The sequence below is a fragment of the Styela clava genome, chromosome 10, assembly GCF_964204865.1.
Source record: "Styela clava chromosome 10, kaStyClav1.hap1.2, whole genome shotgun sequence".
NCBI lineage: Eukaryota > Metazoa > Chordata > Ascidiacea > Stolidobranchia > Styelidae > Styela > Styela clava.
This window is the reverse complement of record NC_135259.1, coordinates 15,860,366-15,884,117: the sequence shown is the minus strand read 5'-3', so window position 1 is coordinate 15,884,117 and position 23,752 is coordinate 15,860,366. Positions and strand designations below refer to the sequence as shown.

The window sequence follows — 23,752 nt, the reverse complement described above, 5'->3', positions numbered from 1 at the left end:
ATCTTAGTCCTATTCCGGTGGGTGTGCAGAACGTGTTATATTGATGAAATATATATTTTTAAAAATAAAAAATAATGTAATTGAAACTGATTAGCTATTTTGGGGATTAGACATTGTAGATACTGGGAATTACATTTGTTTTTGGAATGTTAAGTTTTCAGGACTGGTGCATATAGTGAAGTTGCAAAATTGCGTATGTCCCCAAGTCATAGACACATTTCTGCCTAAGTCACAGTGCGTCATTATGACGTCACTTAACTTCGTCATACAAACTAACCTAAATCCGGCTACGATCAAAAAATTGAACCATGGCAAATTATTGACTCTCAATTGCATAACAAATTCATTAGGAAGTTTTTTACGTTTTTCTCAAAACTGCTAAAAATGACTTACGCAATTCGGTTATTAGCGTGACGATATGGAGTTGGTCTATTTTATTGTTATATTGGATAAAAATATAAAGTTATGCATGGTAATAAAAACATAATCTTTCGGTATACTCATATAGAGGTCCTATCTTCAATGAACTTCTCGTCATCCGTATCTGTGTTTGTATTATTTCTTTATATAGTAGGTTTACTCTGGTTGCAATAGCATGTAGTCATACTGTGCACAGTATGTGGGCATAATGCAACAATCTTTCTGTACTGCTATGAATTGTGACTTCCTATTTACCCAAGAGATGTGTATTTTTAGAAACGTAAGAATGACAATTTACATTTTGTTTTATTGCGCCTCAAATTTATACTAAATAACAAAGATTAATTGGCCATTAGGTCAAGTCAACTTTTTGTCTTTTCAATCTTTTGCAATGCAAGTGACATTTTTATCAAATAATTCAACTCTCACTATTAATTTATTCTGATATAATTGTTATGCCGAAATTTTATCGAGTTGTTTCATCTGGAATTCGAGAATGGTATATATAATATTATGATATCGGAAAATATAACAATTTTATAGCCAATTATCGAATCCTATGCAAATAAAATTTACTTTTATGAAGTGCCTTCACCCTCCCAATTTCATAACATAAAAAAACGTTGCTGTTTTTGAGAGAATTATTTCTAATTACACATTTTTGAAGGATTAGTCATGGTCGCATTTGGCAATGCAAAGTTTCATTGTTGTAGTTTTGCATATAACCCTTTCCTGGGTATGTTTGCCTGATATTTCGTCAACCTTATATGAATAGACAAAACCTTGAATTTTCGTAATTTATGGGCAATTTGTCTTGACAAAATCCAACTAAAATCGTCGAATTTTGCTTCGCTTTCATGACATCTTATAAACATTATTCATGCCTTTTATTTTGCATGTTTCGAATTCGTTTGCATGTCTTCGAATTCGTTGAAATTGCTTACTTGAGAAATATATTCGATTCTGAATCGTGATATTGATCAGAATAAGTCGTTGTTAATATTACGAGTGGACTGGAAATAAAAACACTCTTGAATCGAGACAATATGCCAGATATATTAGCGTGAAAGTTACCGGTCCTCGTTTGAAACTGGCGGCCTGCATTGCATATATTCCTTACCTCTTGAATGAGAACTTGAAAACGATTGGTCCAGTAATTCTATAAATCAATTAAGATTTATCAAACTGCCATGGTCAGTCGGACTTCCATTACAATCATCTCAATCTCCAGAATCCTTTGCATTGCGAATTTGTTGAAACGAGTCTGAAAGTTATAAAATGAAATGACAAGCTGGGGATTCAAACGCATAACTTTGCGTGACCTTGTTTTTACAAATTGATCAATATTGTTTGAGTGAATATTTTCTGTCACGAGACTCACGAAGCTGCATAAATAACATCAATTCACTACAAAAGATTTGAAAAGGCGCAGTAGTCAAAGACCGTCTGTCGAGCTGTTGTGCGCATCCACGGAACAGAAACTTAATGTAAAAAAACTAACGATGAAACCATTCTACAAGGAATATCAATGCAAATATGATTGCTCGAAGCTAAAAAATCACCGATAGTATCGCAACTCGCATATTACTATTGCACTTCCTTTGACACTTCACTCTGAAATACTTATACTTATACGTTATTCCGTTAATTTCTCAACAACATTTAGATGCCAACTGTCGTCGAAGAAACAGGGTTTGTGGCAAAGTCGGAGTCTCAATTCGAATCTGGAAAACCGGAGCAAGTGAATGATGTGCAGAAAACAACAAAACCTGTTCATTCTCATAAGGTTGGAGACGATGCTAATTGCGAGCATTGTTCGCCAAGGAAAGAAGGAAAGGCGAATGTTTCGACATTACTCCTGATTTATGTTTCTCTATATCATAAACTGTTACTATGAGTTTTTTTTTATTTCATTTTATTTTATTTTAATAATTGTCGTTCCAAAAACGTCATATGAGATAATTTATCGAGTTCAAATAGCAATGATCTTACGCACAAAGGGAGCACTGATGCATGCATTATACATATATATGTACTGCAAAATGTCATTCAAGCTAGGTTACTTCGGTTATTGTTCGGTACAGTTTTTGCATTTCTTTTACTGGTAAAAACAAAACCAGGTGTTATCCGTTTATTTGTTCTGTCACAATTATTGGATCGGCAGCCATGGTCAAATTACTGCATCGTTACTTAGGCAAGTCGAATTCGTTTTATATCTAATTTTAGGAAGCAAAAAGGATGTTTTTGAGTGTTTGGGTTTGGATTTGCAGTGATAATGAAACACTTTTGGCACCGAGAACGAAGAAAACTTATAAAACTTGATGCAAATGCGAGTTAAGTTGAACGTTCATTGGTCACGATCAAACAGTGTACAAATAACATCACGTTTTCAAGTAAAGCAAACTATAATTTGGAAACCCCTAAAATGCTGTTGGTATGGAGGCATGTGAGCTGTCGCGTTCTGCTAATTGTAATTGACAAACAATGTGAACATCGAAAATTACCTGGGTATTTACAAATAAAACTGGCCGGGTTTCGAAATGCGTCTCGTAGCATAATATTAATGTGATTATGACATCACAACTGTATGTTAACTTTTTTGCAAAGTATTCAAATTATTTATAATAGCATATCGTGAGTTTTTGATGTTTGATGTCATGGAAAACGGCAACCCGAATACCCAATCGATTGCAAAGTTGGAGGGTTCAAAAATTTTGACCCAATCAAATAAAGATCCGTTGCTGTTGTCTTTTCTACGTAGAGCAAGCGTAGAAATTAAGCAATATTTACATGGTACCGAACCGAGTCAACATTTACAAACTGGAACCACGAGCTCGGAAACCAAGTTGAACAAAAAAGACGGACCTTGTCGTGCGGATAACATTTGTTGTCGGGACGTCGAAGGTCTGGAGAACAATTCCACTGCAGGACAAATGGTAAAAACTGGTTGCGGAAATTTAGTAAGAATTCCAGATGATGGACCAGGTACATCCGGGAACCTAAGTTCATTAGATTGTGCTGTAGTGAACAAAATATCCAACAAGTTGAGTACAGATTTGAAAGGAAGGGAAATTTCGACACGACATGAGCTATCTATGCCTGAAGATGATCTGTCAGAAGTACACGAAATGCGTGTAAAATACCATAGAATGCCAATCTTAAAACGTCTTGAAAACGAGAAAAGCTCTATGTCAATTGATGTAAATTCCTTCGGAGGTAGCGATGCAAATTATGAGACCGTAGGTGACAACGAAAAAGAATATATCGAAAAATCAAGAAAAGATATTGAAATTTTCGACAGTGGAAAATCAGAGTCTTCGGTTGATATATCTAGAAAAATTTTATCCCAAGAACGACGGTCCAAAAATGGAAGATCTTCGAAAGATCTTCCCTGCAGAGCTGAAGAATGCTGTAGGTTCAATGGCGGTCCAAATCCCAACTTTAAAGTATCATCCAGAAATGAATTATCGAATATTACAGGCAAATCGCGCTTGAAAAAGAACACCCTTGACTTTGCGTTGACTGATGTTACAACCTCGAAAGAAGAAAACACCAGATCGATTGTGGATCCCGAAAGCAACAATATATTGAGGGAGACTTCCCTCGAACACAGCGCAAAGCATTCTACCGGCAGCGCGGAAGATCTTAATGAAGAAATACTTGATAGCAAGTTGAGTGAAACGCATAAAAGAAGTGTTATAAGCCTCAATATAGAGAAGTCAAATACACCCACTAATTCAGCAAACGGTATGTTTAAGCGAAGTAGTGATATGCTTGAGATTGGAGATCATTTGAAGGACGGTACAATTTCAGAAATTACGACTGAAAAAACGTTTCATAACGTCAGTGGAACAGATCAGAGTGACCAAGTTATTTTGTCTACTATCAATTCTATTGTACAGAGGAGAAGTAGCACACTCGGAGAAACGAATCAAGAAAGTGGTGACTCATCTACTGACGATATTGCGGATCAAACATCGGTCTTAGGTTTTTTTAAAAGAACTTCACGTGACTTTCTTCTATCCGAGAATAAAATATCTGAAGAAAAAGTTTCTCCAGTGGTTAGAAAAAACAGTGACGTCATTAGGAGAAAGAGCATGAAAGCTGAATTTGCAGAAGTTATCAACGAAATGAATGACAATTTTTTAGATGACGAAAGCGAAATGGAACTTGACAGCAGGGTTTCAGAAGACATCATTGTGAAGAAAGTTGCTTCATTGCAGGGAAATCGAGATGATTTTCCAGTACAACAATCATCTCTGACGTCATTTCTGGCGGGAGAGCTTATAGTGGAAGGATTCAAACCTCAATCTCCAGACTTTTTATCTACTAACGTTCACAAAGAGGACGACACCACTGAAAAAAATCCGCTACTGCCGGTTGAGCAGAATTTGTCAGAGCGGAATTTGTCAGAATTTGATCATACCTCGAGATACCCACATTTAGACGTTTCAGTACAATGCGTGTCCCCACTTCATCCGATTGGCGAAGAGGGTGTGAGAGTTTGTAAATTTCCTTGTCCCAACATCGGCAAATATGATGCTGAAACACAAGTTGAAGAACGCAGTTTGGCAGATAAAGAAAGTGTGATGTCTCATGCTACCGACTACTCCACCTATCAAGCCTATTTGAAAGGTAGGTACAATACATATTTTCTATCGATTTGAGATATACATAAAATAATTATTTGTAGTACAACAGAAATTCTGGTGAATTTTCCTTCTCGATTGCGCCATACCTCTTATGCTAATTGATAAAACTATTGAATTAGCTTATCAATATGCTAAGCTCCATCTATTTTATATTTGTTTAAATACGAATAGCTAGCTCATTGTGTCAACAAATTCAGTTTTGGTTATATAATCAGTTTTAGACAAGTTAGGATCAACGTTTTTATTTTTTTATTTTAATCATAAAAATCTTCCAAAATAAGCGTGAAAATATTTTCAGACGAAATCGGTGAAGTGCGGGACATTGCGAGAAGATATCGTAATATTTCTGTTATACTGATGATGATCAACATATTACTGTTACTTGGTGTAATTGGTGGAACGGCATACACAGGTAACATAAATGTACATACCACTTAGTACGGGTAATTTACCGCTGAATGAGCACCTTTCTGACGGAAACAACTGTTGTAGAAAACCATGCGGTGGCGTTTTTATTCAGTCAATTCACAAGTAATAAAACCGGAATGAGCTCAGAAGAAAATTAAAAACTAATGAAATGAAAGCAATTTATTGAAATATATCCACCTTCAATTAGTTACTAGAATTCAGAAGGCATATTGCAATTCTGATCGAAACTCGATCTAAAGTTGGGTTCGCTGAATACGTATACGAATTTGATGATCTGTATCATCTACGACTCGATTAACTTTTAAACATTTAAAATATGCTCTAATGTACACTTTATTTTATTTTACAGTTCTTCAGTATTTACAATTAGAAGATATTTTTAAAGAAACACTATACATTGTTGCAAAATGTGAAGAAAAATACAAAGACACTTGACAGAAAACTTGGTATTGATTGAAATGAGTAAGGGGTCACGATTTCTGGGCAGTAAAATATTGGTAGTGTTAGGCCGTAGAAACACGTCAACGATGATTTACAAATTTCTCAAGAAACTGTAAATGCGCAATATAATAAGCATTAACAAAGCCGACAATTGGACAAATTTGAAGGTTGCAATGCATTGCTCCGTTTAAAACTTTGTCGCCAGTTTGCTCGCTCGATAACTAATCGCGAATTGTCATTGGTAATGCTGTAAGTAATAGTGAATTGTAGAATAAACTGAAAAATGTCGAAAAATTAAAATTAATAAATATATATATATTTCTACATGTCATGTTCTAGTAGATTGAAGATCAGTGATCGATAGCAGTGGTTGTCAACTTTTTATGCGTGGTAACGGTATAACGGCAAAATATTAGAATTGATAGATCAAGAATTTGTTGTTACGTTACGACAGCGAAGATCTAAGTGAACAATAACAAATGGGGTGATTTTCGATGGGGCAAAAATTGAAATTGAGTTACGAAATGTCTTGCTTCTGTAATTGGTTTTGTGATTATTCCATTGGGTGATCGCCTACGCTAATTTAGATGTTGCTCTTGACGATTTCACAATATTTTACCATAATAGTTTTCCATTTTAGGACTCTTAGTCCAGCATGATCAAACATGATTTATAACATCAAACACTAAGTCGAAGAAAGACAAATTATATCGAATTAACTCGGAGAGAAAGCTGACAACCTGAATCAGTTCTCCAATTTGGAAATAGAAGGTTGCGATAGAAGTAACTATGACATATCAAATTAAAACAGGAGACACATGGCAAAATATAACTTAACCACAAAATAACAATGCAAATTAAACTGCAATTTAATCCCATAGTCAAACTTTCGTTGAATGTTGTACACTTCTCTGAAAGACAGATTCTGATTGCAAGTGTTTTTATTGAACCATGGCCGCAATCCCTGGTTTCATCGTGCAAATGTTTTCGAAATTTAGATGACGACATAATGACGAAAATAATTAGATAACAAAAAAATTTACATTTGGGCAAACTGAATAATATAAACTAAATAATATTGAGTTAATATATAAACATACAAAGCAAACTTTCATCTATTTAGAATTGGAAAGAATTCTACAATCTATCCCGAAAAGTGAGATTTCATCGATTAATTGCAGAACATTTTCAACTTAATATTTATAATGAAATTACTGACAAATATCAAATATTAGTATGTTGCCTTGTTCACAAAAGTCGAAACTCAATAATATTTGAACTTTAGTCCTCAAATTTTGAACAGTATCCTAACAGGAATAATTTCGGCGCTCTAGAAGTATGTGTACCAATATGGAGATAACTGATTTTGTTCGCCTACTTTACATCAAGTTGGGTAGAGGGACGGCAACCTATGGGCATATTCTCTTGGCTAACACAGTCAGTCCCCACACTAATAAGGAAAATAGGAATAAAATTATGGCCTAACCCTAACTTGGTACACATACTACGGGAGTACCAAAATTTCAATACTGAAACTGTGTCTCTAAATATTTCATGTTTGAGAAGTAAAATTGTCAATTTTATATGTTGCCCATGTAACAAAGTCGTCCATGTTTTTCAATCTATTTAGAAGTGCTCTTTCGCCAAGATACCTATACTTGTTCAATTTTCATGTTGTTTTCCATTTTTGTCAATTTTCTTTTGTGGGGTTTCGGCTGCATGCTTGTGTTCTGAAGCACAATGATACGACGAATAATGAACATTTAGGTAAAGTAAATTAATTATTACCATCATATTACAATACATCAAACTGCAATAGATGAAGCTAGTGCTAGAGTTAAACATTGGTATGAAGTAATTTGGAAAATAGCAAGAATAAATTGCCGTGTTCAACAATGAAGCGATACTCAAATATATGCACAAGAAGGTCTAACGCAGCACCGGTTGCCTATTCGACTTTCACTAAAGTCTCCCCGGAAAATAAAAAAAATTTGGAACATTTTTCAAAACTGGGAAATTGCTATATATGTGGAGTTTTGCCGGGTAATTTCAAAAATCATTTACTTACCAATTTTCTTACTTCGGTTTAATACAAATTTTGCATACTTACTTGCATGAACTCTTTTTCTGGTGAACGAAGCCATAATATATTTGATAGGTGTGGGAGGAGCGTAATACAACATAGGATTTATCATGCTGTTGATTGGTATGATCATTAGCCCAACAGGAAGATAAGCGTCGTTTGGTATATCTATGCCTTCATGAAAAAATAAATGATTAAAGCATTATTCATAATGTTCTTGCAAATAGATAATTTGTAATATATATTACAATTGTCATTGCAATCATCAAAGTAAATTTAAGGTTATGCCTCGCTTTGAAAACTTTTTACATAACCTAATTATTTTTCTATTTATACGTATAACCAGATTTTTTTTATATAAATTGGTAATGCTATTAAGCTATATTTCCTCACAGTACATGGCCACAATTGAGTTTTCTCGCGATATAGTTACCAGCAACTTGTAGAAATCCCATGATACAAATTGGCATCCAACACAACAAATCTGTTATGATGATCACGGTAACTTTTTTCTGCATGGATTTTGCTCTTTCCTTTAACTGTTGGTTGGTCAATGCTTTATTTCCTCGAATTGATTTTCTGTCGGTAATATGAAAATTTTACACTTTTTTATGCGATGAACACACTTTGAAAACTCAGTAATCAATTTGTTGTTCTTACCTATATATCACAAAATATCCGACTGAAATTACAAAAAAGGCCAAGAAATTGACGATGAGAAAGATTAGTGAATAACCCCATGCCATATCTTTCATTGGATTTGGAAATACTGTCGGGAGACAAACGGTATGAGTTGAGTAATATCCAAACTTCCGGTCAATATTGAATTTAGGATTTAGTCTTTTGAGCATAGTTTCCAATGCTGACCATGAGTCACTTAATCTGTTAAAAAACAAAATGTTAAACATAATATTTTTGAATGCTATATCAATTAAAAAATTGCCTTACGTTAAATTATCTTTATCTTCAGTTTGTATTGTTGAAATCCATTGATTTATTCCCCTTATTTCGTTTTTGTTGATTATTGAAAAAAATGGATTTTGACTCAACCTGAAATTGTAAATTGTTTGTCATTGTCAGCAAATATTTGCGCAATATCAGTAGATCGCCTACTGTAACTCTTGGTGGACATTGATTGAGATCTCAGTAAAAACAATTTTGTGGAATACCGACTGAGTAGCCCAAGTTTGAAAAACACTTTATCACAGAAAAGTTCAGATTTCTAAAAAATGCCAATTCTTGTCAAGCATATATTCTAACAAAGACTTTATTATGGTGGCCAAAAAGTGTACACGTAACTTTTATTAGAATCTGAGGTTCCGACAGAAAGAAAAAATTTATTTGAAAAGAAGGAATTCGAGGAAATGCCGACCCATGATAACCAAAAAATTCTAATAATAGAGTAACTAATACATATGACAGAGAACATTTTATATTTTTTTCACACAATATTCAACAAAAATTTTTCTCATACCACACATTGTTCACAAAGTAGTCTTCAGTAACTGGCAACAACGGAATCACAGCAATAGCAATAGCAAGAGTCCATGACAATACAATAAAATAACGGATTGTTCTGAGGCTAACTTCAACAAATGGTCTGAAATATATATTTATATCAACGCACGGCAATAATGTAAGCAATTTTACGGTGTTATTTACCTGAGAACAGTATGTACTCTAAATCCTGTAATGATCGTGAGAGTAAAAACCGAAGACTCTGTTCCAATCATAAGCAAAGCTCCAATAGCAGAACAGGTAATTCCACTTCTCCATTCTACATCTTCTTTGCAGTACTCACCTTGCATTGTCAAACTCTTCATGCATATGGAGAATGTGTAAACCTGAGTTAAATCATATGTTGTAAAAATATTTAACTAAAATATTTAAGTTGATCTACTAAAGCGAGAAAATCAGGCGCTGACAGATTACAGATTTTAAAGATGTTCAAAAATTTAACTAAAATATTTAAGTTGATCTACCCCAACGAGAAAATCAGACGCTGACAGATTACAGATCAAGATTTTGTTGATCATAGCATTCTTTTTATAATTCTTCTTCTTGAATAACTTGATTATAGAGAAAATAATCACGAACGCATTTCCTGCCAATGTGACGGTACCTGATAAAAAAGCATTTAAGAATTGGCAAATTTATGTTCAAAGATAGATTGATAAATAAGGTTTTTGATCCCGTGGGCTTTGACCCCGTGTACATTTGCACCCAGGACAATTGCACCTGCATACTTTCACACCCACGGACATTTGCACTCATGAACAATTGCATCCATACATTTGCACCCGCAGATTTTTGCACCCACATACAGATTGCATGGTTCCCGTACATTTGAACCCACGTACATTTGAACCCACGACAATTGCACCTATAGAAATTTTTTTGTTTTTCGGATAATGAACCCATACTAACCCTAACCCATGTATTTTAACACCCGCATATAGATTGAACCCGCGCATATACACATGGGTTCAAATGTGCGTGGGTTCAAATGCACGATCACCAGATTGCACATATGAACATTTGCACTCAGGAACATTCGCACCCATGAATATTTGCAACCATGGATATTTCCTCCCACGTACATTTGTACCGGTGGAGATTTGCACCCAGGTACTTTAAAACTCGCGTACATTTGCACCCACGTACATGTGCACCCAGTTACGTTTGCACCCACGTACATGTGCACCCAGTTACGTTTGCACCCAGGTACTTTTGTACCCGCGTACCTAAAGACCCTCTCTCTTGTCTTGTACAAGTGATTTAACACTGACTTGATTAATTTATGTACGACCAAAAATAAACTTGACTTGACTTGTCCAGTTTCTTCCCCCGTCGTCTGCTAAACACCGCGCATTTGACTACGTTTGCGTTATTTCATCGGAGGAAAATGACCGATAAAACTGGGAAAGAGTTATACCTCGCAACGACAGTAAAAACGAAGCAAACCTCACCAAGGATAGGGTCTACTTAGAATTTGTAATCCGTCTTCATTTTGATTGCATATTCATAGTTGCTAATTAAAGTTTGTCTGAAACACGGTTGTCCGAGATCATGACTATTAGTGCGTTTATGAGGCGCATGCATATGCGTGAGACTCTCGTGGGTACAAGTGTTGGTGGATGTATATGTGCATTGGTGCAAATTTACGTACGTGCAAATGTTTATTAGTGGAGAGGTACATGGGTGCACATGTACATGGGTACAATAGTCCGCTAGTGTAATCTGTATACGGGTGCTAATATCTATGGGTGGAAATGTATCGGTGCAAATGTCGGTGCGTGCAAAAGTATGGGTGCAAATGTACTCACACCGATATATAGATGCCTTCTTGAAGAAGTTTAAAAAATATTTCAGACAAAACATTAAGCAAGTTGTATTCACACCTATTATTTCTTTCTAGAGATTCATAGAAATATTTATTTATTTTCCATCTTTTACAGCTATTTTGCAATAGCAAATTCACTAATTAGGCATGATCGGTAAATTACATTTTACTGATTGCCCTGATCATTCGAACTGAACTACTTTTGAACTGATACATTTATGTGCGTGACCGCGCATCGTTGAGTGGACATTACAAAGATTAGTACGTTTTGAATAATTCTGCTGCCTATAAATTAACAAGCTTTGTAATTTGCATACATTGACTAATTAAGAAATAACCTATCGTACCTAATGGTTGGTACAATTAGGTTTTATTATATTATACTAACTTGTCACCCATACAATGGCAAGCACAAACGTATTCTTGATCATTGAATTAGTGTCTGAAAATTCGCTGACAATGCATTCAGGAAGACATTCGTCTCTACCACTTTTGCAATCTTGACTCCCGTCACAGAGCTGTAAGATATATTAGTAAAGCGATAGTATTTTAGTTGTCACGTCTCTATCAGTATGTGAAAATCAAAACAGCTTGGGCTTAATGTGAAAAGCATACCTCAGTTTGTAATATAATATTTAAGAGTCAAAATGAAATCAAACCTCATTTATAGAGATGAATTTAACATCTCCTGTGTCATTGCAGTAAAAGTGAGTTGTTTCAGTGCATTTCATTTCATCGCTAGAATCTTCACAGTCCTGTAATAGCCAACATATCAAAATAAAAGCATTTCGTTTTTTCAATAAATATTTTTGATAACATTATTCGGAATTGTAAGTACCACATGTTATAGTTGTACGTTGTGCAATTTATTCAATTTACTTCACTGTGTACTTGATACTTGGTAAATTTATTGCTCCGAATGAGAGATCAAACAATAGATTTTGATGTTAAGCAATTCGTATCTCTGTTTTCAACCCAAACCTAATTGTGAATTTGAAATGGTCGACAATGAGACGTCTCAGAGCGATGCTAACTATAGATTTAAGCTACGCGACGGACAAAACGATTTGGGGGATAAGGACTCAGATATCGACGTGATTCGTTAGCAAAATAATTTTCCATCACGAGGTCAAAAATGTAATTATTGTTTTTGAAATTTGATGTTAGAGTTTTTAGAGTCGCCTATATAACGAAACAATTGCAATTGCAATCATCGTATTATTACCACAAACATAAATTGGTCTCACATACTTTTTGAAGGTTGCAGACTTTGTGGTCAGGTACGTTTATTGGTTTATTCCCTTCGCAATAAAATCTTCGAAAATAAAAAAATAAATTTTGAAAACTTTTTTTATCAAAGAGAGTTTCGCGGACGGAAGAATGATAAGTTGAAATCAACCTACTTGTTCTGATCTCATGAATCAGTATGAGAAATATACATCTTACCAAGCTTTTATTATTAATAATATTATTTTTATTCATTAATAGTCATTTTATTATTATTTTGGGTATGATTGTAGATCTTCCAACTCGAAACTCCCCTATCTATATTCAATTTGTGGTATATTGTAGTGTGCTAAGTACATCAGGCCATTTCAGCAAGAGATAAAAATAAAAATACCATATTTGTGAAAAATATTGTCATGTTTGGTTGATTAAACTCAAATTGCTAATTTTAAATTCATAAAATTAATGTTTAAAAATAGACTCAATTACTAGGTGCTAGTTTCACTTCACACGCTCGATATTTTTTTTTATTTTAAATTTAATTGATGTTACTAATAAACAGAACTCGTGAAATGAAAAACAAACGTTGGCGCGAGTACATTGATGAGATTGGTCCTCGCATGAAACGCCATATGATGCGGAAATAGTTATTAATTCTTCAATACATATAAGTTTGTGACATACGCCAGAAAGCAATTTAGAAATACCTTCGTGGACATTTGATTTCTTCTTCTCCTCCTTCGCAATCAGCTATTCCGTCACATATCTTCCAGCCTGGAATTCTCGATTTGCTTGAACATTGATAATACCCATCAGATACATGGTGTTTGCAGAATTCTGGCCTGGGGATGCAATTTTGACATTCCTCGCGGTAAAACTCTCTGCATTCTATAATTCCATCGCACTTTGTTGCAATTGGTTCTGAAAGGTTTTGATTTATAGAATTTTAGTCAGTATGTGCAAATAACAAAAATGTTGAGAAATATATATGACCATCAGAAATAACGAAAGTTTGACAGGTTTGTTTGCAAAGAAAGTTCACAAAAATTCCAAAATTTTTCAATGGTAAATGATATAAATATTTTCAATGTTTCCTGCTCAAATGACAAAAGGCGTAATTTTCTTTATCTAGAATATCTATCATTATCTACTGTTTTTATCATCACATAAAAAATTTTCTTTACGATAAATTTGTCATAATTCTCAAATTAAGAATTAATCTAATTTAATGATGAACTGATTATTTTAGCAGCAAGATATAGGTCAGTTTTTACCAAAAATATGTTTTTGCGTTTGGAATAGAACAGACTGATTAAGAAGCTAAATCTCATGAACAACAAAAAATATTGAACGAAAGTAGAGACTATTGATAGCGTTAAAATTATGGTCGTGACCTAAGCATCGCGGTTGATGTAAAATGAATATTTCAGTATATTCAGTAAATTCAGAAAATTTCAGTAAACTATTCAGTAAATATTATGAGGTGACACAAGAATAATAAACTGTACATTTTATCAAAATTTAAATAAAGACACATTTTTCGCTTCCATTCGGTTTGAAACATTATTTGAGACCTAAGTTGTAAATTGTAATTGATGTTTCACGGCATGCTATTTACTATTGACTTAAATAATTATATAAATTCTATGAAATTGTTAAACATACCGGTTGATAAACCACAACGGATATTACATTTGTCTGCTGTCTGATCCCACGATCCATCTGTGTAATGATAACATTTGCCAATTAAAATGTCCTATATTCACAACCTATTTCCTCTTGAAATTAGCCTTAGTGCTGTAACGAGAGATATTTATTTAAATTATTGTGAAATATTTGAATTGAATTGATTGAATTATTGATTAACTATGATATACCAAATAATAGAGAACAAATGAAATATTTTCAACAGTATTTTTGAGGTACTAGATACCGATGTACTAGATACTAGATACCGGTACTAGATCGGATAAAAATTCGCGTTACCCGGACAACTTGTGTATGGACAAAACTTTTCGTCAATGTCTCCCATGCAGTCTGGTCTGAAATAAATTTATGTTAAATTTTATTCAAATTGAATATTCCAATAAATATTTTAGAATGGGCAAAAGGGTAATGTTAGCGTACAGCCTGATAAAACATTCCATAGAATATGGTCGTTTTAGGTGTAGATTGAGCTCAAAATCAATTTCAAATAAAATTTATTTTAATTAGATTTATCTTGAAGCAACTTACCGAGGTCTTCATATTCTAACTCCTATTCCATACTTTTGAAATATGATGTGACCTACTTACATTTTATCGCAAACTGTCGCATTATTGTTTGCTTCCGTGACATCACATGAGAAGTACGGTGTCTCATCTTGTTGCCCTTTATTCAAAAGCAAAATTTTTAGTCTGTTTCTAGGATAAATTGTTTCCAAAAATCAAGTAATCGCAGAAAGAATCTCACCCCAAACAACTTGTTTGCAAATGTCTAAGACTCCTTTTCGTTTGCATAAACATTCGTCTGATAAATCTGGACAGTCTATGATACCGTCACACAGATTTCCGTAAGGTATTATTTCCTTAGATGTGAAACAGCGGAAGCACTCTTCTTCATGAAAGACTGCGAGTTATCATATTATTTTGTTAGTTGTTTAATTTTGAACAATCCTTTAAATTGGTGATAAATATTCAACATTTGCTTTGTGGGCAGTTTCTAATTTACTTATTCAAATTAAATTTAACAAATTTTGAAAATGAGGTTATACGTTTAAATGATATTTTCGTTAGAAAATTCCACACTCTTCTGAATCAATTAAAAATTTCTGATATTTCTCATTTTAGAGTACTTCAACTTATCTGAGTCCAATTCGACTTTGTAATACAATAAGAATTAATAGAAGTAAAATCGACATAATATTTTCGAAAATCGTTTTTTAACAATACCGTTGAGATATGTAACAAGATAATAATTATATTTTATTTGTTGTATCCTTCTTTATATTGGAAAAATTAAAGTAACTAAATGAAATACCAGTAAATCCATTTGAGAAAAAATTCCGTTCATTTTTTGTTCTACAAGACTTTACTCAAGTAAATAGATCCTTACTTTACTTTTATTTACAAATGAACTTACTTCTATTTAGTATGGGTTCATTTCCATCGCAAAAGCATTCATCGACTCCTGTAATAACGAAAATAAAGGGGAAATAGAAACATATACTGAAATATTGTATCATTACAAACTTTTTAAAACGACAAAATTATTTTGAATTTTTGAAACGCTTTTTAGTTTTGCCAAAAAATGCCTCCGAGTTGACTACAAGTCATATAGATTTTTTTGCATATAATTTAAAACATCAGTTTGTGAGAATTTGAGAGAAATTTATACTGCCTTCAACAATTGTTGGGCGAAAGCGAAATATGCAAGGCCAAAAAATTCATTTCAGAGATACTTGACTGGTAATTTGGGCACGTTTGAACGGAGAAAAAATTGTTTGTTTAAAAGATGTCAAAAGTCCGTTGGAACGATAGTTTACACAACTCTGATTCTAAAGCATTAGATTATATCAAAGCAATTTCTCCAAAAATAAGTTTAAATAATGAAGTACCTCCAGAACAATGTGGATACGAATCACAGATAAATTCCGCCGGTAGTGGACACTTTCGATTCATTCGTTGAGCGTCCAGGCCAAAACATAGCATATCTCCTTCTTGTCGTTTCCGATCGAAGTAAGGCCCGAGTAGGTATGGGCTATTGTTACTTAAAACAAAAAAGCAGTGATCAAATATGTAGACTCTAGGGTCGTACGTTGTTTCCAGTACCACGCTTGGTAAAACAATCTGTATACGGTAATTTGGGGCGAAATAAAAACTGTTCCACTTTAAATTAAACAGTTAAATTATAGATGAAATATCGTATCGCAAAGATCACAAAAGCAATCTGAAATTGGATAAAAGTTATAGCTTTCTAAGAAGTGTAAATTTGAGGTTGATAGGTTCATTAGTTGAGAGAGTAAAATTGTTAATAACAACAGCATCAACCAACCCCAACAACAAGCAAGAATTCACCAAAACGATCAACTTGTCCACTTTTTGTCGAACAGAATAATTGTAGACAATCTGATGCAGTGAGGGTAGAATATGGAAGCATCATTTTACAATCGTATTTAATAAACACTGAACCAAGATACAAAAGTATCGACACAAGGTTTTGAAAATTACCACAAATTTTAAAAGGGTTTATGAGTAAAACCGTTGTTCACAGAATACTAGGTGGCACACCCCAATTGGGATCTTGCTTGCTTTACAGAAGTGAGCAATTTTTTGAGGATTAGCTAATTATAGTCAAGTACGTGGCATCAAATTTCTGTTTTGAATTATTTTTCACACACATTACTATACTTGCGTAATACGCTGAGTCTAAGATCCATATGATTAGTTGTGCAAAATTATACGATATTTCCATAACTAGTAATTCACTCACGTACAAAGAATCCCTCGAAAGCAAAAGTTATTCTTTTGGCAATAAAGAAATGGAAATTGGCAAAGTATTTCATCACTTCGACAAAATGGATCTAAAACACAAATCAGATAACGGACATGTTTTAGCTATGACAGTAATAATTTCACAAAGTGGCCGAGAACAATATTTACGAAAAATTCCATACTGCGTATTGCATTTTCATTCATTATATCACACTTTTTCTAAGAATTTTTGCATTTCATTCAAATTCAATTCCTTATATTTTTTCGTACTCGAAAATTTGTGATTGGTTCTTCGTTTTATCTTACTGGGAGTGGAGATTAAAAATTATAATGTATATATATGAAAAGCATAAGTGTTATATTTACCACCTCTGTTTTAAGTTAGTGCTGAATTAATCTTTCTATTTTTTGCTGTATAAATAATGGTAAAGGAAAGTTAAAAAAATGCACCTGAGAGTTGTTGAATTATATATTTTCGTAAATTAAAGTTATATGAATAATGCTTGGAACAAATAGTAACAAATAGTTGAAAAATCAGATGAAATCGCATACCAAAAGTAGCACCGAATTATGTGATATATAACATTCCCAAAAAACGTTAATGATAAATGATTATTTATTAAAAAAGTTATGGAAGAAAATTATAGTCAGTCTAAAAAAAGAATTTTCGTTTTAAATTTGGACTGCTTGGGTTTCACAGACCCGTCTTTGTCACGGGAAAACCAACAAATTTTTTATACTTGTAGATGTTTATCATTCTCACCTGCTTCGCAAAGGGAGGAGGCTTTATGGACTTGACTTTCGGGAAGATAGCAGAAACCATGTGAAACGGATCGGCATAAATGTCCAGTTTTTTCGTCCATGAACCGCCGGAAGTCTTTGTCGCTGTTGTCCCTAGACACAAGACATTCAATAGCGCTTCGTATTAATGTGAATTATGAACTCATACAATGAGGAGATGAATCAACAGCTCTATTTTTAGGTAAAGTTTTATAATTATTCATATATAACTATATGCATATGGAAATTGTATTTTCAACTGACATGCAATGGCGGGTGATGATAAGATCAGCGGTATCGCAATACGATTCCCGTGGTACACACCCTGATCCGTCTGTACATTTGAATTCGTCGTTGTAACATTCAGCATCTACAAATGAATGTGGAAAAGTTGAATTTATATCAACGAAATAGGTATTATTATTGTTTAATGGTGTTTATGACTGGCGAAGTTTTGTGCACCAGGATTATGATATTTCTCGTTAGAGGTTCAAATGCTTATTCCCGTTGCGGGGACGTATCTATGACAAAAGATATAATTCCGGGATTTGTTAAAAAATGTTAGGGGCTTTTTTCTACAAAATACCATATTTGCAAAGACAGAATAACATTTAATGTTCATTCTCGAGTACGAAACAGGTTATATTTTGTTAGGAATAGCGCCCCGTCTAACTAAAATTAAGAATGAATCGTTATATATTTCCTAATCAAACAAATTACTTCTCACCTTTTAAACAAACTGCTGATTGCAAGTGTTTGAGATTTTCAGGTAACATACAAACAAACCCGTCTCTGCGACAAGGAATTCCAGATTGGTCAAGACGCAAGTTGCGTCGTATCTCATCAGTACCGTCTCTATGGAAAAAGAATAGTGTGAATATTATTGTGACACAAAGTAGATCAATGGATCGTTCTGCTAAATTGTTGTTGTTGTTTTTGTTGTTAGTATTCTTCTAGGTATTTCTCAATCCTCATATAGTTTGGAGACCTCTTTAATTTGATTTTTCGCTGTGACCTAAAGTGCGCGAGTTCTTTTTTGTGACATTTTTCGGCGTAAATATAATAAAATAGATATGAACAATCTTGTTATGGGGTCCTTATATTCATACTAATGACTCATGATGAACTAATTGCAGTGACATTCGAAGAATTTCTTGCTATGTTTAACGAACATTTGTTACGATTGAAATTTACTTGTACAGTGATGTAGAAAATATGAATCCACCAATATATTATACAAACTAACTTACTCGCAGTCAATTTCTCCATCGCAAAAATAGGAAATAGGAAGTTTGAGGATTCCGCAATCAAATTCTAAATTATAAATATGAAAACAAAGTTTTTACGCTTAAAGCCCCAAAAGTTGGTATACAAACTTTCACTGGGAATAGATGCAAGTAATATACGTACTGATACAAGAGTTACCAACAGTAATATTGTGCATTGTATAAATGAAATTAAACTTCTGTTGAATAGGGTATTGAAAATATAAAATAAAATATTATCAACCGTCAGAGATTTTATGTTTTGCATTCTTCTTCTGTAGGAAACTGTTTAATGCGGTAGGTTAAGAAGATAATCTCAAGCCTATCAAATTAACGTTTCAGTCTTAAGTGGCATTTTCATGTTATTGTCATTTATATTCTAAGCGTCGGTATTTCGAGCCGAAATGAGAAATTCAAAATATAATTTGAAGAATAAAAAGCAGTGTCAGCTTGTAAGTTTCATCTGTACAAAACTCGTTTGGTAAACTTCATTTAAAGTTACCAATTTATTGAAACGGCCAAAATAATATATTTCCAACACATCGTAAGAAACATTTTATGTTATTAAATCTGATTGATTAAATCACATCAATAATAATATATGTAGTAATATATAAATCAATTTATGTTTTGATTCAAATTCTTTTTTTACATTAATTCGGATTTATAATTCCAAAACAACGAGTTCCGTATGATAACATTTCATCATTAAGATGCACGAAGTTGCAGAGCTGAGCTCGGCCAAGCTAATTGATTAGGGAAGACTTTTTTGTTTCAAAAAAGACAGGTTTCCCAAACTTTTCTGATTCTTAAGTGCCTGAACATATTTGAAAAAAATAAAAGCACGATATTATAAGTGACAATAGAACATGCAAGCAAATATTTGACAATTAATATTCTATAAAATAGGTTGAATTTAGACTGAAAGTGATGCACAATTTTAGCAGATAACACTAACCTGCGTTTATTTGAATCAGGCATAGAAGTATAGCTACTGGGATTGTCCATTGTTCAGCTCCGTATCCCTTAATGTTTGAATCTTTCATTTTTAGAAGGTATTGAACAGAATTATGTATTTCTAATAAATATCAGTTTTATCTGATATTTGCAAATACTAATATATTTTTATTTAAAAAATAATATATATATATATACATATTAATTATTCCTTGTTTGTACATTGATCTTTTATCACTTCCATAATTTTATTGTTTATTGCGTATTTCAATAACTTAATAATTTGAATCTAGTGATTACTGATTGTTTTTGTAAATTGATATATTCAAAATCAAATTCAAATAATTCTAACTTTTAAAAGTAGACGCTTGCTTCTGTGACAATTTTCTTCACTATTACTTAAGCAAAGGCTAAAATTCTGTAGTGTAAATGAAGCTAATAAACTTAATATTTAAAAAAAAATTATTTTTTTCATCAAACTTATCCGAATTTTATTGTGTATTGTAAGGAATACGCAAATGAACAAACTGCTCTGCACAAACAAATATACGCGAGATGCTTTTCTGACAACACATGCATATTTACTATATATATATACTAGAGTTTGATATTCCACAGAAATAAAAATCTCGTTATTATCAATTTTCTATTTGTGTAACAAACAACCATTCTACATACGTGTTCCTCCTTCATCTCTACTCATCTTATTCTTTTCAAGGTTGTTACGATGACGATAAATTCTCAACTAGACAATGCATGTTACGTTGTTCCTTTCATTCATATCTGTATCTAGTGGTAGAAATTCGAATCGAAAGTTGATATAACAATGCACGTAATTCCCGTGTTATTAAGACAATTGAAATGGCGGAAATAATGATACAAAATTGAGCAAAATATGTTATTCGTATCTGTTAAGTATCTAAAAATTTGACATATTTTCGCAATAGCGTTTTTGAGACAATATTTCACGACGAGATTTTGGAAAAAGGATAATCTAAATTTACCAAAATGATTATAGGGCATATTTAATATAAAGTCCTTCTTTCTTCTCCCTGTATTTTTTTAATATTAATTTTATTTATTATACTACTAAGTATACTCAACAAACTGGTACGTTACATTGTAAGAAAGTGAATAGAACATAAATTACCTGCATGAACACTCCGCTCCGCTCTCGACATGCTCTGAAATAATTCCCAACTCTCGTAATACACAACAAAACACATATGTATATAACCCTAACCTGGTACAAATGCTGCGGTAGTGCCGCAAAAGAATTATGATATCTTTGATAGACCGTGCTGTTTCGGCAAAAATTTGAAACTTCAGCAGTTTTAAAACTTTGGACCGGTTCGGAAAACAAGTCCAAAACTTGTCTTTGGTTTTATTTACTTAATGACGTTTATTTTGAGTAAATGTGTTTCTCGAATATATTGAATTTGGTACTCCCGTAGTGTGTGTACCATGTTAGAGTTAGGCTAAAGTTTCATTCTGTTTTTCCGTATTTTAGTTCTATTACGAGTTTGGGGACTGTCTGTGTTCGCAAAGTGAATATACCCCTGCCCATAGGTTTTAGTCCTTTTAAACTTGATGTAAAGTAGGTGAACAAAATTAGTTCCCTCTATATTGGTACACACACTTCCGAAGCGCTTTTTTTGCAAATAGATTTCTTAGTAACTTCTGGATATACATGATTCAAAATAATTATCAATGTTGGCTATAAAGCTTTGGCATGGTCATACCACGTTACAGAATGTATGAAAATAGGCAATTTGATCTGTAAATAGCGTCGCATGTGTCTAGTAGCTTGATTTAGTCTTAAAAAATGTGTGAAAATGTATCACCCATACTCGATAAACTATCCCAGTCCACACGTGAAGAATAAAGATGGTTTTGGTTTGCAGGTAATCTTTAATCTTTTAATGAGTCTGGTCATATATATTGTCTGTCTGACCACCAATGTTGTCACAAAGAGAGTAAAGCATTTTGACGTCACAGTTTTCTAGTAAGAAAAATGTTAGCAAAAAACAGATTAAAGTGAGTGCTTGTTGAAATGGTTGGTTTGGCGTGAACGTAGAAAGTACTATGATCCATAAAATGCGTGTGAAGCTAGTTTAGTAACTATGGATTTCTGAGATCAATCAATCAAGCAATTCGCAACGATTAAATAAAACGACATTCGCAGGTGACCTGACGACATCTCTCCAGCCTTTTGATTTCTTCTAGTTATTTCTTCCCTTCCGGTTTCCTCAAACTTCGCTCGAATTTCATCCACGTTACCTAAAATAAAAATGGAGACATATTATTCATATTTTGAATCTTCCCTGAAATTGATTCATTTTACCAAAAAAAATTATTTTGCCATTAATTTCGAGTTACTAATTTATTGAATTCCTCTATGAACAATAAAATTCTGGAAGTGATAGTAGCTCAATGTAGAAATGAAGATAAAATATATTTGGTATTTTTGATTGAAAACACTAAAGTTACAACATCAAAAAGCTTCAGAAATGGCTGAATATTCATTATTTTTTGGAATATAATATCTATGTTTTTTGAAATAAGTGTATATTAGTATTTGCAAATATCAAATAACACCGACATTTATTAGAAATACATAATTCTGTTCAATACTTTCTATAAAATAAAAGATTCAAACATTAGAGGGTACGGAGCTGAACAATGGACAATCCCAGTAGCTATACTTCTATGCATGATTTAAATAAACGTTAGCGTTAATAAAATACTGCTTGAATTGTACCTTTCAGTCAAAATTCAATCTATTTTATAGAATATTAATTGTCAAATATTTCATCGCGTGTTCTATTGTTACTTATGATATCGTGCTTTTATTTTTCAAATATGATCAGGCACTTAAGAACCAAAAAAGTTTGAAAAACTTGTATTTTTTTGGAACAATAAAATCTTTCTAATCAATTAGTCTAGCCAGGCCCAGCACAGCGATTTGCATGTGCATTTTAATGATGGAATGGTATCATACTAACTCGTCGATTAGGATCAGAAATAATGTAGACAAAATTTTGGCGTAAATTGTAGTAGCGAAAGAATTTGAAACAAGCCATAGAATGATTGAATGTCTTTTTACGCATAGATCACTTCATCTATGCTTTGACTACAATCAATCAGTAATAATGATGTAAAATGTTGATTACGATGTGTTGGAAATATATTATTTTGACCGCTTCAGTCAATTTGGTAACTTTAAATGAAGTTTACCAAACTAGTCTCGTAGATAAAACTTACAAGTGGACACTGCTGGTTTTTCATTAAAATTGCATTTTGAATTCTTCAATTTGGCTCGAAATACCAACGCTAAGAATATAAAATGACAATACCATAGAATTGGCACTCAAGACTGAAAGGTTAGTTTAAAAGGCTTTGTATTGGCTTGTAAAAGCTTTATATACAATATAATACTTTACTTTCGATATGTATTTGTACTCATGAGCATTAAACAGTTACCTGCAGAAGAAAAAAATATTTATTATATATTTCCAATAACTTACTCAACGAAAGCTTAATTGGATTTATTCAATGCACAATATTACTGCCGGTAACTCTTGTATCAGTACGTACACTTGCATCTATGCTCTGTGAAAGTTTATAAGAAAACATTTAGGACTTATTTTGAGCGTAAACTTTATTTTTAAATTTATAATAA

The 23,752-nt window shown here is 33.0% G+C and overlaps 3 protein-coding genes across 3 annotated transcripts; 1 reads left to right on the top strand and 2 right to left on the bottom strand.

Annotated features, from left to right (window-relative positions):
* The first annotated feature begins 2,790 nt into the window (after positions 1–2,790).
* On the top strand, positions 2,791–5,981 carry LOC144428373 (uncharacterized). Its single transcript, XM_078117498.1, has 3 exons — positions 2,791–5,055; positions 5,371–5,484; positions 5,851–5,981. The coding sequence occupies exons 1-3, from the start codon at positions 3,066–3,068 to the stop codon at positions 5,934–5,936; spliced, it is 2,190 nt and encodes a 729-aa protein (XP_077973624.1). The 5' UTR covers positions 2,791–3,065; the 3' UTR covers positions 5,937–5,981.
* LOC144428031 (G-protein coupled receptor GRL101-like) lies at positions 5,827–9,833 on the bottom strand. Its single transcript, XM_078116672.1, has 7 exons — positions 9,688–9,833; positions 9,500–9,625; positions 8,974–9,075; positions 8,686–8,907; positions 8,459–8,604; positions 8,053–8,199; positions 5,827–7,672 (listed from the first exon to the last, which is right to left on the bottom strand). The coding sequence occupies exons 1-7, from the start codon at positions 9,831–9,833 to the stop codon at positions 7,605–7,607; spliced, it is 957 nt and encodes a 318-aa protein (XP_077972798.1). The 3' UTR covers positions 5,827–7,604.
* A 146-nt stretch (positions 9,834–9,979) lies between these two features.
* LOC144428030 (uncharacterized) lies at positions 9,980–20,159 on the bottom strand. Its single transcript, XM_078116671.1, has 13 exons — positions 20,072–20,159; positions 19,099–19,162; positions 18,576–18,703; positions 18,173–18,218; positions 17,832–17,962; positions 14,891–14,966; positions 14,582–14,637; positions 14,261–14,317; positions 13,303–13,516; positions 12,620–12,683; positions 12,028–12,123; positions 11,757–11,886; positions 9,980–10,147 (listed from the first exon to the last, which is right to left on the bottom strand). Exons 1-13 carry the CDS (start codon positions 20,157–20,159, stop codon positions 9,981–9,983), a joined length of 1,317 nt encoding a protein of 438 aa, XP_077972797.1. The 3' UTR covers position 9,980.
* Between the last annotated feature and the right edge of the window lie 3,593 nt (positions 20,160–23,752).

Excerpts from the sequence above, each read along its gene's own strand:
- LOC144428031 (XM_078116672.1), bottom strand. The coding sequence starts at position 9,833 with ATGCAAGGTGAGTACTGCAAAGAAGATGTAGAATGGAGAAGTGGAATT. Across the intron at positions 8,908-8,973 it reads GAAGATAAAGATAATTTAAC|ATTAAGTGACTCATGGTCAG; the intron begins GTAAGGCAATTT and ends GTTTTTTAACAG. Across the intron at positions 7,673-8,052 it reads CAGAAAAAGAGTTCATGCAA|AACACAAGCATGCAGCCGAA; the intron begins GTAAGTATGCAA and ends ATTGTGCTTCAG.
- LOC144428373 (XM_078117498.1), top strand. The coding sequence starts at position 3,066 with ATGTTTGATGTCATGGAAAACGGCAACCCGAATACCCAATCGATTGCA. Across the intron at positions 5,056-5,370 it reads CTATCAAGCCTATTTGAAAG|ACGAAATCGGTGAAGTGCGG; the intron begins GTAGGTACAATA and ends AAATATTTTCAG. Across the intron at positions 5,485-5,850 it reads TGGTGGAACGGCATACACAG|TTCTTCAGTATTTACAATTA; the intron begins GTAACATAAATG and ends TTTATTTTACAG.
- LOC144428030 (XM_078116671.1), bottom strand. The coding sequence starts at position 20,159 with ATGAAAGATTCAAACATTAAGGGATACGGAGCTGAACAATGGACAATC. Across the intron at positions 17,963-18,172 it reads AAATGTACAGACGGATCAGG|GGACAACAGCGACAAAGACT; the intron begins GTGTGTACCACG and ends TCTTGTGTCTAG. Across the intron at positions 10,148-11,756 it reads TGCCATTGTATGGGTGACAA|GTACCGTCACATTGGCAGGA; the intron begins GTTAGTATAATA and ends CTTTTTTATCAG.